At 44.1% G+C, this 14,833-nt stretch overlaps 1 protein-coding gene across 1 annotated transcript; it reads right to left on the bottom strand.

Annotated features, from left to right (window-relative positions):
* Positions 1–5,434: 5,434 nt before the first annotated feature.
* Positions 5,435–8,784, bottom strand: LOC110504821 (alpha-2Db adrenergic receptor-like). Its single transcript, XM_021583644.3, has one exon. It carries the CDS (start codon positions 8,213–8,215, stop codon positions 6,917–6,919), a length of 1,299 nt encoding a protein of 432 aa, XP_021439319.1. The 5' UTR covers positions 8,216–8,784; the 3' UTR covers positions 5,435–6,916.
* Between the last annotated feature and the right edge of the window lie 6,049 nt (positions 8,785–14,833).

The raw sequence follows: 14,833 nt of genomic DNA, 5'->3' as shown, positions 1-14,833 counted from the left end.
AAACACCATCATAGTGTTTTCAACCTTTTCCGTGGTAGTGCTCCCAGTCTCTGGCAAGATGTTGCACAACTCCTGACTTTGTTGTGTTACAACACACCAAGTCATGTTTCAGAACACCTTAAATCTGTGTCATAACCCCTTTTAGGCCTATGTGTTTCAAAACTCCAGCAAAGTTCAGGTTTCGTCTCCTTAATGTTGTTGGCAGCTCAGTAGCCACTAGTTGTAGTGTTCCCAAAACTCTTCATTTTAACAGTGTACAACGAGCTCCAAAAGTATTGGAACAGTGACACATGTTTTGTTGTTTTGACTCTTTACTCCAGCACTTAGGATTTGAAATGATACAATGACTATGAGGGTAAAGTGCAGACTGTTTAGAAATCACAGCACTTTTTATACAAAGTCACACCATTTTAGGGGACAGTCCTGAATGGGTAGTGAATAATGATGAGTGAGAAAGTTACAGATGCACAAATATCATAAAGTCTTACCATTACAATAACAGGAGAGGTTAGCATTATATATCATACCCCCAATACATGATAAACTCTCACCATTACAATAACAGGAGAGGCTAGCATTATATATCATACCCCCAAAACATGAAAACCTCTCACCATTACAAGAACAGGAGAGGCTAGCATTATATATCATACATGATAACCTCTCACCATTACAATAACAGGAGAGGCTAGCATTATATATCATACCCCCAATGCATGATAACCTCTCACCATTACAATAACAGGAGAGGCTAGCATTATATATCATACCCCCAATACATGATAACCTCTCACCATTACAATAACAGGGGAGGTTAGCATTTTTGGGGGGTATGATATTTGCGCGTCTGTAAATTTCTCACTCTACATTATTCACGACTCATTTAAGATTATCCATAATCATGGTAGCACACACATTAATGTAGAAGTGTTTAGAAACTTATTTTATTCTTATTTATTACAAAAATTATTCCAAAATGACACCATACATTATTTACCAATATTTTCTACTGGACACAAAATAATCTTTAACACAACCAAAACAAACAGCAAATGGATCCAACAATATTGTAGGATCACACGATTGATGTAATCATTGCGTGCTGCGGATATGGGACCAAATACTTAAATATTTATTACTTTAATACACATATAACTTTTGGTTCCCTTAACAGGGGGACTATGTACTAAAATGCTGTAATTTATTAACGGTTCCTCCGATATGGATGAAAATACCCACAAATTAAAGCTGACAGTCTGCACTTCAACTTCATACTCCTTGTATCATTTCAAATCCAAAGTGCTGGAGTACAGTGCCAAACAACGCATAATGTGTCAATACATGCTAATAGGCTGTTGGATGCAGCTGAAGTCGCCCTTGGAAAGTTGATAGAGACACACCTGCTCGAGTGGGGCTGATATCCTCTTGATCTTCTTAATGTAAAAACCTTCTTGTAGGCCTAGTTTATCAACAATCAAGGGAAGCAAATGGTTCTCTTTTTTGAGTCTTGCTTAACCAATCAGAAAGTGAAGAGGATCGGTCGTCGTGGAGTTTGAGGGTTCAGTGAGGAGTGCTAGTGGAGCATGAGAAGAGAAGAGGCCTGGAGAGATTACACTTGGATCAGAGCACTGAAAAACAGCACTGCTAATTTAACAGCATTGTGTTTCATTATTGCTGCAATGGAGCAATTGATTAGACAGTTGATTAGAAAGGTAATTGAATTGGGTAGCGAGATTTGACAAGGGAGTTTCATGCCTTGTCCAATAGTAATCGAAAACAGTGCACCGCTATTGCAAAACAAATTGCATGTGAGTGCTTGATTATTGTTTCGCATTCTTGACACCTGGTGAAGAAGGAATGCATAATGATTGCTACATAGAGAATATATCCCGTGGTTAATTGAGCTACACATCAATAACACATTTACAGAACTGTGATCTAAAAAATAATTTGAAAATAATTGTTTTGGGATGAGGCTGATGATACATTCTTTGGTCAAAAGTGATGTGTTTGAGGTAAATATATATTTTGGAGCAAGTCTCCATCAACACACCAGTCCTAAATATCTCATGCACTCTCTAATTTAGTTTATAAATAATCTGAAGCACTCTTTAAACCATCTCCCTTGGAGAGAAAATATACATGAAAAGAGTGCCTGATCACTCCCTTCTCTGACAACCACCTCCTGAATAAAGGCCAAAAACATATTCAAGAATCTCTGCTTCAGTGAAACCCAAGAGGACTGGATGATAGCTTATATGATGCCTTTTTCCTCTAAACCACTAGACCGTGCACACTGGGAGACTGTAACTGTTACTAGTAACTAACATACTGTTAGTACAGCTCAGTGTTACTGTTATATACCGTGAGTACAGCTCAGTGTTACTGTTATATACCGTGAGTACAGCTCAGTGTTACTGTTATATACCGTGAGTACAGCTCAGTGTTACTGTTATATACCGTTAGTACAGCTCAGTGTTACTGTTATATACCGTGAGTACAACTCAGTGTTACTGTTATATACCGTTAGTACAGCTCAGCGTTAATGTTATTTACCGTTAGTACAGCTCAGTGTTAATGTTATATACCGTTAGTACAGCTCAGTGTTACTGTTCTATACCGTGAGTACAGCTCAGTGTTAATGTTATATACCGTTAGTACAGCTCAGTGTTAATGTTATATACCGTTAGTACAGCTCAGTGTTAATGTTATATACCGTTAGTACAGCTCAGTGTTAATGTTATATACTGTTAGTACAGCTCAGTGTTACTGTTATACACCATTAGTACAGCTCAGTGTTACTGTTATACACCGTTAGTACAGCTCAGTGGTACTGCTAAATACAATAAGTACAGCTCAGTGCAACTCTTATATACTGTTAGTACAGCTCAGTGTTAATGTAATATATTGTTAGTACAGCTCAGTGTTTCTGTTATATACCGTTACTACAGCTCAGTGTTATTGTTATATACCGTTAGTACAGCTCAGTATTACTGTTATACACCGTTAGTACAGCTCAGTGTTATTGTTATATACCGTTAGAACAGCTCAGTGTTACTGTTATACACCGTTAGTACAGCTCAGTGTTAATGTTATATACCGTTAGTACAGCTCAGTGTTATTGCTATATACCATTGTTACAGCTCAGTGTTAATGTTATAGACCGTTAGTATAGCTCAGTGTTTCTGTTATATACTGTTAGTACAGCTCAGTGTTATTGTGATATACCGTTAGTACAGCTCAGTGTTTCTGTTATATACTGTTAGTACAGCTCAGTGTTATTGTTATATACCATTAGTACAGCTCAGTGTTATTGTTATATACTGTTAGTATAGCTCAGTGTTAATGTTATATACCGTGAGTACAGCTCAGTGTTAATGTTATATACCGTTAGTACAGCTCAGTGTTAATGTTATATACCGTTAGTACAGCTCAGTGTTAATGTTATATACTGTTAGTACAGCTCAGTGTTACTGTTATACACCATTAGTACAGCTCAGTGTTACTGTTATACACCGTTAGTACAGCTCAGTGGTACTGCTAAATACAATAAGTACAGCTCAGTGCAACTCTTATATACTGTTAGTACAGCTCAGTGTTAATGTTATATATTGTTAGTACAGCTCAGTGTTTCTGTTATATACCGTTACTACAGCTCAGTGTTATTGTTATATACCGTTAGTACAGCTCAGTGTTACTGTTATACACCGTTAGTACAGCTCAGTGTTATTGTTATATACCGTTAGTACAGCTCAGTGTTACTGTTATACACCGTTAGTACAGCTCAGTGTTAATGTTATATATCGTTAGTACAGCTCAGTGTTATTGCTATATACCATTGTTACAGCTCAGTGTTAATGTTATAGACCGTTAGTATAGCTCAGTGTTTCTGTTATATACTGTTAGTACAGCTCAGTGTTATTGTTATATACTGTTAGTACAGCTCAGTGTTATTGTTATATACTGTTAGTACAGCTCAGTGTTATTGTTATATACTGTTAGTATAGCACAGTGTTAATGTTATATACCGTTAGTATAGCACAGTGTTATTGTTATATACCGTTAGTATAGCACAGTGTTATTGTTATATACCGTTAGTATAGCACAGTGTTATTGTTATATACTGTTAGTACAGCACAGTGTTATTGTTATATACCGTTAGTATAGCACTGTGTTATTGTTATATACTGTTAGTACAGCTCAGTGTTTCTGTTATATACCGTTCTTATAGCACAGTGTTATTGTTATATACTGTTAGTACAGCTCACTGTTACTGTTATATACCGTTAGTACAGCACAGTGCTATTGTTATATACCGTTAGTACAGCTTAGTGTTAATGTTATATACCGTTAGTATAGCTCAGTGTTATTGTTATATAACATTAGTACTGCTCAGTGTTAATGTTATATAACATTAGTACTACTCAGTGTTACTCTTATATACTGTTTGAACAGCTCAGTGTTTTTGGCACCAAGCCCATACATCTGATGGCATGGGGACTTTGAAGACATTCCTCAGTGGATATAAATAGTGTATTTATTTCTCAGACAATAGAACCAAGATAACTTCCCTCTCCCTGACCACATTCTGCGTTTCTCATAGAGGAATAGCGCAATGTCTCACGTACAAGGAACCCAAGGTCTGTTTTTTTGTTTTTTTCGTTCCAGAACTACACAGCTGATTCAAATAATCAACTCATCATCAATCTTTGATTTATTTGAATCAGCTGTGTCGTGCTAGGGAAAAAAACCTAAATGTGCACCCCTTGGAGTCCCAAGGACCGAGTTTGGGAAACCCTGGCCTATAACACTGCATTTGGACTTACATCCTCTTTGTCATGACCGATCCAACATGAAACGTGACCCAGGTCAAGTGTAATAAGTTCTGATCAGCTATCTATAGAACAGAGGTTCTATATGTGGCCTGTCTGGGAGTGGCTAGCCCATTTCCTCCAAATGGAATTTGTCAGTCTCCGTATCTCCATTTGTTTAACCCTTCTCTCTTTGCGATGTGTGCATGATATGACAACATTCGTTTTCAGTCCCCAGATTTGCCACATCTGGAGATCTGAATCACATCTTCCTTGGCATCACTGTCATGTGGCTCATGTCTGCAACATGGCCAGTTGTGGATTCATTTGTCATGCTATAAACGCCTGAGGCTTTGCGGTTTGAAAATGTTTAAAAAAAAAAAAAAAAGGTAAAAAAAGGTAGATGAACAGTTGTAATCCAAAGCAGAGGCATTCAGCCTACTGTTTAATTAGACTAAGCCATATAAGCCTTATATTGCAATATCATACAGAACAAAGAGGATTAAGGATTTAAGCTTGGTAAGGGACGTTAAGCCATTGTTGAACCAATACACAGTGGTTCCATGTCACTGGAGGTCTGCCTGCGCACAAAGCCGATGACAATCAAAACACAGAAGAGGAAGTAGTAGACCAACTAAAACATGTTTAATCTCATATTTTCCTCACTTCCTTTCTCACACACACAAATGCACACAAGCTATATTTTGGAAAAATGTTGAGTTTTCTAAAATGAAATATTTGGCTGAAGATGATAATAATTTCAGCAATAAATCATGTTAGATTATAATTATGATACAAGGCGTCTCAAACCATAGGTAAATTCTCATGATCTTCCTTTCTCATTCGGATAAAATAATATAAGCAAGTGTAAAGTGTGATCGATCTACCTGTTTACATACATTGTCTACAAGTATCTAAAAGAGGCAAACTCATATTTTGATAGGTGGTTTTGTAAACCATAGAATATGCCATGCCAATGCATTCCTCACACAGCATAGTGCCAGCAGTGTAGAGTGCATGTTTCAGCCCCATGGACAGCAGTGCCTGGGTTTTGGGGGTTCAGCAATGAGGTAGACCTGAGGTCCACTCAAACGCGTCTGACAGAAGTTACTAATCTAATTATGAGGGTGCAGTGAGATACCCGATGGGGTGGACGATACTTTTCTCGTCAATCATCAACCAATCCTCTGTCGTTAACACAATGGAAAGGTCAAATGGTGTATTATCTAAATGTTGAAAGTGCGTGGGCGACGGAGATAAACAACATGGTGCAGTTTGAGTCCATGTGGCGGGTCGTGATATGGGCACTGGAGCTGAGTGTTTGAGCAGGTGTGTCTGGGCAGGGGTGATGTGGATGTTTCTGTGCATCGCTATGTTGTTGTTTGTATGTGTATGGTTTGTATTGTTTAAAAAAATACAGAAATAAAATCTTTACATTTTGACACCTCTTTCAAACTCGACCAAGCAATTGCAGTCATTTGTAATCATTTAGGATAGGCTACTCATCAAAAGTAGACACTACACCACTGTTCTGACTCTCATTCCTTATTGATGACAGTGTGATGAATGATTCATGTTTAGATTCTAAAACACCCAGCGCCCCACACAGCTTTATCAGCTCTGCAATCTGGGTACATGACATCACTTTTACTCTGAACTAAATTATAATTTTTTAAATCTAGATGGGACATAAAATATTAATTACAGTACAGAAAAGAACGGGTTGTACAAAGGTGCTGGAAATATTATGCTTTGGCCTACATACCTTAGCTACATCACTGAATATTAAATTCATTCTTAACTTTGAAAGCAGGGGACAATATGATTCAGTAGTCATATTAAAACAATATATGACAATATATTATGATATGACAATGACAATATATATATATTTTGCTTTTGTTTAATACATCCTATTCCCTCTGTACATTGTTTCTAATATTCACATATTGGTGCACAACACAAGATATTTTGATATGATATCATCATATTATTTACATATAAAAGTTCATTTTGAAACTAATAGTCATTCAGAGGTGTAGGGCTGAGCGCTGGATACAATGAGCAGTGAAGCACAGTCATGGCCATCAAAGTGACCCTTCTTTTCAAGTGGCATTAGTGCGCTTTGAAGTCCGGCAAACTATTTTCTTAAACGCCTTACGGAAATCCCTGTTGAAAATTGTATATATGATAGGGTTCACGGAGCTGTTGCAGTAACCAATCCAGAAGAAGGTGTTGAAGAGCGCACCGGGGATGTAGCAGCTCTCCCTGCAGATTGCATGCAGGCTATATGTGAAGAAGAAGGGGAACCAGCAGAGCACAAACACCCCCATCACCACGGCGAGCACGAATGTGAATCGCTTCTCACGCATCTGGGCCACTTTGGTCTTGGACGAGGCCACCGCAAGGTGCTGCCGCTGGGCTGCCAGGGCGGGGTTGGCGGCATTTTTAGGGTCTTGGAAAAGCTGCGTGGCACGCGCCGAGGCCCAAGATAGGCGGCAGCTCTGGCGTGGGCAGCAGTCCGAGCCCTCCACCTTCATTCGCTTGGAGAAGCGGTGGTTACGGGGCTTGTCCGATGCACAGCAGCTCTCCTCCAGGTCGATATCATCCAGCTCCTCCTGCCTGTGGTGGTCCTCGGAGCTCTGGCTACTGGGGCTCTCTATCTCCATCCGCTCCTTCCTCATGAAGCACGTCTCTGACTGGGAGGGCTGCCTCTCCAGGCCATTCTTAGCCACGAACACCGTGGAAGAGCGCTGCTTGGCCACTTTATAGATCTTACAGTAGACTAGGATCATGATGAGGCCCGGGGCAAAGAAGGATACGAGGCAAGAGGACAGGATGTACCAGGTCTCGTTGTTTAACAGACACTCGTGCTCATCATGCTTGGTCATGATAAGAGGCGGAAAGGAGATGACGGCGGAGATGACCCACACCATGGCTATCATGGACTTGATACGCTTGGGGGTCCGCTTCAGATTATAGCTCACTGCCTTGGTGACAGACCAGTAGCGGTCCAGACTGATGGCGCACAGGTGGACTATAGACGAGGTGCAGAAGAGTACGTCCAGTGCCAGATAAAAGGCGCACCAGGGGCTCCCAAAGTACCAGTAACCCATGACCTCATTGGCAAGGGAGAACGGGATGACCAGTGTGGCTACGAGGATGTCCGCGCATGCCAGGGACACCAGGAAAAGGTTCTGGGGTGCGCGGAGAGCCCTGCTGGTGAGCACGGCCACGATGACCAGCACGTTACCAACGATGGTGACCAGAATGATCATGGTGACCAGCAGGATGATGAGCGCAGAGCCCAACTCAGTGTGCGGGAGAGGTCTCGGTGCGCTCGAGGTGTTGGCATCCTGCAAGGTGTTGTAGGTAACGGTGATAAACTTGGCTACATCCATCATAAACGCATCTTCTCCTGGGTTATTTATAGCGTGCGCCTTTCCACCCCCAAACAGCTTAAAGCATTTAGCATTAGTCTTAAAGCATTTAATCAATGGAGACGCGCTGCACACTAGGTTGTGTGATCAGGGAACAGATATAGCCTAGAGCACATAGGTCAAATACATGAGGACCCTCAGCCTCCTGGCGAGCTGCCCTCATCTTCAGTTCCATAGAGGAGGGTCCGCAACAGCTCAGTGCTCGGTAACAGCTCCGTGCTCGGTAACAGCTCCGTGCTCGGTAACAGCTCTGTGCTCTGTACTCACAGCGTATTGAGTAAGTTTTTGCCACTATGAAGTCCGGAATCCAAATTAGTAAGTCTCCATATTAGGGTGATATTCCAGCAGCATCAAAACATTTTGTTTCTGTTATCTCTCTGTCGGTCTCGTGCTCAGTGCTGTATGATGTTTTGTTAAAAGAGTGTCCTCCGTGAAGCACAAGGGGCAGCGCGCGTTGCGAGATGAAGACACTTCTCGTGGTATATGTGTGCATGCAGGAGTGAAGTGGGTGATATCACTCCTAAGACCAACCCATCTCCAAGCTTAGCGAGACAGAAAGAGAGAGAGAGAGAGAGAGAGAGAGAGAGAGAGAGAGAGAGAGAAAGAGAGGTCTGACAGTCTGAGTTTACTTTGGATAAGGAACAGTTGAAGGGAGACTGCTCCTAGAATGACCTAATTGGTTCTTTATTCAGCTCTCATGCACAGAAAGAAAGCCATTACAGCCCACCTACAGATGGTAATGGAAGTTGATTCAGAAACATAAGAATAATTTAACCATCGACTGTTATTAGCATCCATTATTTCATTTTGATAACAAATGGAGAACAGCATGAATGGCATGTTGGTATGCTGGTATGTTGACTTGAGGTGAGGTTCATGACTGGAAAGTGAGATCATTTAAGCAGGAGACAATGTGTCTGCTGACTGGATCATATGATGGTATGGTGTGTAAGGTTCAAGGCATAGCAGCTTCAGGGCCAGACAATGGACTATGTTTAGGATCATCATCTACATGATGATGATAGTAGGAGATTAGGGACAAAAAAATGAGGACTAAACAGTTTTTACAATGTCACAGGTTTTTAAAATGCTTTCATAGTGTTCGTTTTCACTACTTTAACTTCAGTCATCATGCAATGCTGAGCTGATAATAAAGAGATGGAAACTGAACCAGTAACTTAGCTATGTTTTGAATAAGGATGTCTCAATTTACAGAGAAAAGCATGCCTAATTTGTCCTATCAGTGATGACATGTTGTGCACTCTATATTCACCTCTCTCTTTCTCCCATATTACACAATGAGACGGAAATGACAGAATACCTGTCTGTCTGTTCCTCAGACCACTTTTGCTGCAGGGGCAGAGTGACGTAACAGACAGAATGCTCTGTTCAGCTGTGCTGTGTAGGGCTGAGGATAAAGCTATTTACCCCATAGAGGCGTGGAGACACGTGGACGGAGCAGACAAAGCTATGACGGCCACCCAGGGTAACAGGGAAAAGCAATGCTGATTGCAATTCGACAAAACGCAGCTCGGCTCTGAGCACGTTGCTGCAGATCTATGATTGAGTCATTTCAGGTTTGCCACAAATATCCAGGGCACTCCATTTGCTAAATAAACAGGGTGTGCAGACAGGAGGTGTGAGTGTGTTCTTATCTGAGTGCAGTGTTGTGTGTATTACTCAGAGTGGGTGTGTGTGCTTTACCCACCGGGGGGGGGGGGGGGGGGGGGGGGCATGAACGTGTGTATGTTGTCAGGGAGGCTCAGTTCTAGCCTCCCTCTGCAGGTCCCCTACCTCCCCACCACCAACCCCCCAACCTGCCCCCATCTATCCCTGAGCTGTAGCTTCCAGTGAATGCTGAGAGGTTCTCCTCACCTAAAGGGTGACTGTCAAAGTGGATCAGAGCGAGGTCTGGTGATGCAGATATGCCCCTAGTTCTCCACCTGTAATACAGACACAGCCCCAGCCCCACCTCAGCTCACCTCTGCTCCAGTCCAGTCATTATCAGGAGAACATGCTTTTTGAGATAGCAGAAGAGCAGAAAAACATTTCAGACAACACCAAAACATTTCAGACAACACCAAAACATTTCAGACAACCCCAAAACATTTCAGACAACACCAAGACATTTCACACAACCCCAAAACATTTCAGACAACCCCAAAACATTTCAGACAACCCCAAAACATTTCAGACAACCCCAAAACATTTCAGACAACCCCAAAACATTTCAGACAACCCCAAAACATTTCAGACAACACCAAAACATTTCAGACAACCCCAAAACATTTCAGACAACACCAAAACATTTCAGACAACCCCAAAACATTTCAGACAACACCAAAACATTTCACACAACCCCAAAACATTTCAGACAACCCCAAAACATTTCACACAACCCCAAAACATTTCAGACAACCCCAAAACATTTCACACAACCCCAAAACATTTCAGACAACCCCAAAACATTTCAGACAACACCAAAACATTTCAGACAACACCAAAACATTTCACACAACACCAAAACATTTCAGACAACCCCAAAACATTTCAGACAACACCAAAACATTTCAGACAACCCCAAAACATTTCAGACAACACCAAAACATTTCACACAACCCCAAAACATTTCAGACAACCCCAAAACATTTCAGACAACCCCAAAACATTTCAGACAACACCAAAACATTTCACACAACACCAAAACATTTCACACAACACCAGAATTTTTTAACTCATCCAGTTGTAAGGCTATTTTTAACCTTGATGATGTGAATGACCAGAGGGAGGATTAAGAGCAATTTTATAATTGGTATCATGTAATGTATGTGACTTCAATAAAGGCTTTGTTGTTGTGGTTTGAATAATTGTAGGCATAACCGGCATCAACTTTCCCCCCCATAAGGAGATGCAGTCCTGTACTGTGTTGTCTTCAGTATTCAGGTGCTGGCACAGTCTAGATAAAGAAAAACAGCACTCCCATTTATCAAGGTCTGATGAAAAAACACATCCTGGACTGACTGGCATTACTTCAGCAATCTCCTCAACAGCACAGAAAAGGTTTAAGGCAGCGTCAGGACAATCATCAACTACATTCAAAGAAATGTGGTTTACAGTAAACATCAGTTTTGACGGTGCCACACAGAAGAGGGTGAAAAGTTTCAACCACTGCTGTACTGGTTAGGCCAGGGTGTGACTAGGGTGGGCATTCTATGTTCCTTTTACTATGTTTTTGTATTTCTTTGTTTTTGGCCAGGTCAGCCTGACCTCCGGTTATCACCCCGAGAGTAATGGGCAGGTAGAGAGAGTGAACCAGGAGGTGGGTAGGTTTCTGCGGTCGTCTTGCCAGGACCGGACAGGGGAGTGGGCGAGATGGCCCAGAACTCACTACGCCACTCTTCTACTAACGTGTCCCCATTTCAGTGCGTGTTGGGGTAACAGCCGGTCCTGGCACCATGGCATCCGAGCCAGACCGAGGCTCCTGCGGTGGAGGAGTGGGTGCAGCGCTCCAAGGAGACCTGGAGGGCCGTCCAGGAATCCCTCCAACAAGCCAGTGGACGGCAGAAGAGGAGTGCTGACCGCCACCGCAGTGAGGCCCCCGTGTTTGAACAGGGGGACAGGGTCTGGCTCTCAACCCGAAACCTACCCCTCCGCTTGCCCTGCCGTAAGCTGGGGCCGCAGTGTGTAGGTCCCTTCAAAGTCCTGTGGAGAATAAACAAGGTGTGTTATCGATTACAATCCCTCGTTTCATGTGTCTCTCCTCAGGCCAGTGGTAGCTTGTCCCCTGCAGGACGGTGAGGTGCCGGAGGTCCCTCCTACCCCTCTGGACATTGAGGGGTCCCCGGCGATACGGGCCATTCTGGACTCGAGACGCCGGGTGAGGGACCTGCAGTACCTCGTGGACTGGGAGGGGTACGGTCCGGAAGAAAGGTGCTGGGTACCGGTGGGGGACATTTTGGATCCGTCGATGTTGAGGGATTTCCATCGCCTCCATCCGGATCACCCTGCGCCTCGCCCTCCGGGTCGACCTCGAGGCCGGTGTCAGCGCGCTGCGGGAGCGCTCGGCGGTCGTCGTCACCGGCCTACTAGCTGCCACTGATTCTTTCCTCCCCCTCCTTGTCTGTTTTTTGGTTACACCTGTTGTGTATTTGCTGATTAGTTGGGATTTATTAGCCAGCCTGCCCGCCAGCCTGCTCTTTGTGCGGGATTGTTTGGTGTAACTTGTGTGCACGTCTGTGGGTTACGTGTTTCCCATTTCGTGGGTTTTGCTGGACAGTTTAAGTCCCCGTGTTTGGGGCGTTTGTTTTGTTGTACACCCTGTGTTTTCGTGGGGTTGGCTTATGTTCGCCGTTTTGTGCATGCAATTAGCACTACCCTGAACTCTCTGCTTCCTGCGCCTGACTTCTCACCCACTACACCCAGAACATTACAGCTGCACCTAGAACACATCTTCAAAATATGTGTGTGTGACCAATAAAATTTGATTTGATTTAAGCATTCAAAACTATAAGTCAAAGTCAGGGTTGCTGTGCCTGATCTTGACATCAGTGTTTGATCTAGACTTCAGTGTCTGACCTAGACATCAGTGTCTGATCTAGACTTCAGTGTCTGATCTAGACATCAGTGTCTGATCTAGACTTCAGTGTCTGATCTAGACTTCAGTGTCTGATCTAGACTTCAGTGTCTGATCTAGACATCAGTGTTTGATCTAGACTTCAGTGTCTGATCTAGACTTCAGTGTCTGATCTAGACTTCAGTGTCGGGGACTACAGGTTGGGGGTTTCATGACAGTTGTAAACACTTCCTCCATACACACACACACACATTCACTCACTCACTCACTCACTCACTCACTCACTCACTCACTCACTCACTCACTCACAAGCCTACATCCCAGCCCCTTCAAGCAATCCCTATTTCAAGTTGTGAAACAACACCACACATCCTGCTGGTTGGGCTCCAGCTTCCTGCTGTGATGTTATCAACACACCTAATTAGAGGGGGATGTGCATCACAGCCCCGCCCTGACTCCCATCCCTGTCGAGACTCCCATCCCTGTCCTGACTCCCATCCCCGTCCTGACTCCCATCCCGGTCCTGACTCCCATCCCCGTCCTGACTCCCATCCCCGTCCTGACTCCCATCCCCGTCCTGACTCCCATCCCCGTCCTGACTGCCAGCCCTGTCCTGACTCCCATCCCCGTCCTGACTCCCATCCCTGTCCTGACTCCCATCCCTGCCCTGACTCCCATCCCCATCCTGACTCCCATCCCCGTCCTGACTCCCATCCCCGTCCTGACTCCAATCCCCGTCCTGACTCCCATCCCCGTCCTGACTGCCAGCCCTGTCCTGACTCCCACCCTGTCCTGACTCCCATCCCTGTCCTGACTGCCAGACCTGCCCTGACTGCCAGCCCTGCCCTGACTCCCATCCCTGTCCTGACTCCCATCCCCGTCCTGACTCCCATCCCCGTCCTGACTCCCATCCCCGTCCTGACTCCCAGCCCCGCCCTGACTCCCATCCCTGTCCTGACTCCCATCCCTGTCCTGACTCCCATCCCTGTCCTGACTCCCATCCCTGTCCTGACTTCCATCCCTGTCCTGACTGCCAGCCCTGCCCTGACTCCCATCCCTGTCCTGACTGCCAGCCCTGTCCTGACTCCCATCCCTGTCCTGACTCCCATCCCTGTCCTGACTCCATCCCTGTCCTGACTCCCATACCAGCGACCTGACACCCCATAACACAGTTCAACCTCTCACTTCCCATCTCACTCCCAAGATTTCAACTCTCACCTACCACCACCACAATTTTGCCTGTCAGCAGCAAACACACACACACACAAACACTGTGTCCGTTGGTCACTTATCTATGTGAGTGTGCCGATATCGCATGATCGTCCATGTGTGTGTTTGTGTGTGTGTGTGTGTGTGTGTGTGTGTGTGTGTGTGTGTGTGTGTGTGTGTGTGTGTGTGTGTGTGTGTGTGTGTGTGTGTGTGTGTGTGTGTGTGTGTGTGTGTGCGTGTGTGTGTGTGTGTGTGTGTGTGTGTGTGTGTGTGTGTGTGTGTGTGTGTGCGTGTGTGTGCACGTGTGATCGTCCATGTGTGTGAGAGTCACAGCCCTTTCCTCTTACACCAAAACAACAACAGATTCAGTTTAGTGTGTGTTTGTTTGTATGCAGGGCAGATGGCAGCTCTGGATACATACATGACTACTGACCTTTATTTAACCCAAAATAAAGGACAACATTTACCTCAGATTGTGTGCACCTTCGGACAAACTGTACTGAAACATCCAAGCTTTACCATGGCAAATTAAGTTCTGGGTAAAAGGTCAAACGTCTGGGATAATTCCCTGATGTGAAATGTACCTAGCGCTGTGTGGATAGAGTAGGTTGAGACCAGGTCTTTTCTCTTGGGGAAGGGGCAGGGGGGGGGTATTGGGCCTCAGCCAGATGACAATAAACATATGGCTAATTGCCTCGGGCTAAAATACCTGGTGTAGTAATGAAAGCCAAACACGGTCTATTAGGCAGCAGCAGCCATCTGTTGTATCGACTGAAGGGTTGGGAGAGGGTGATAAATGG

Source organism: Oncorhynchus mykiss, chromosome 25 (assembly GCF_057628025.1).
Source record: "Oncorhynchus mykiss isolate SJ-2025 chromosome 25, ASM5762802v1, whole genome shotgun sequence".
In the NCBI taxonomy this organism is placed as follows: Eukaryota; Metazoa; Chordata; class Actinopteri; order Salmoniformes; family Salmonidae; genus Oncorhynchus; species Oncorhynchus mykiss.
Note: the sequence above shows the minus strand (reverse complement) of the source record. Positions and strands in the feature narration are given on the sequence as shown.

What these genes read in the sequence shown, in the direction of transcription:
- LOC110504821 (XM_021583644.3), bottom strand. Translation starts at nt 8,215, where the DNA reads ATGATGGATGTAGCCAAGTTTATCACCGTTACCTACAACACCTTGCAG.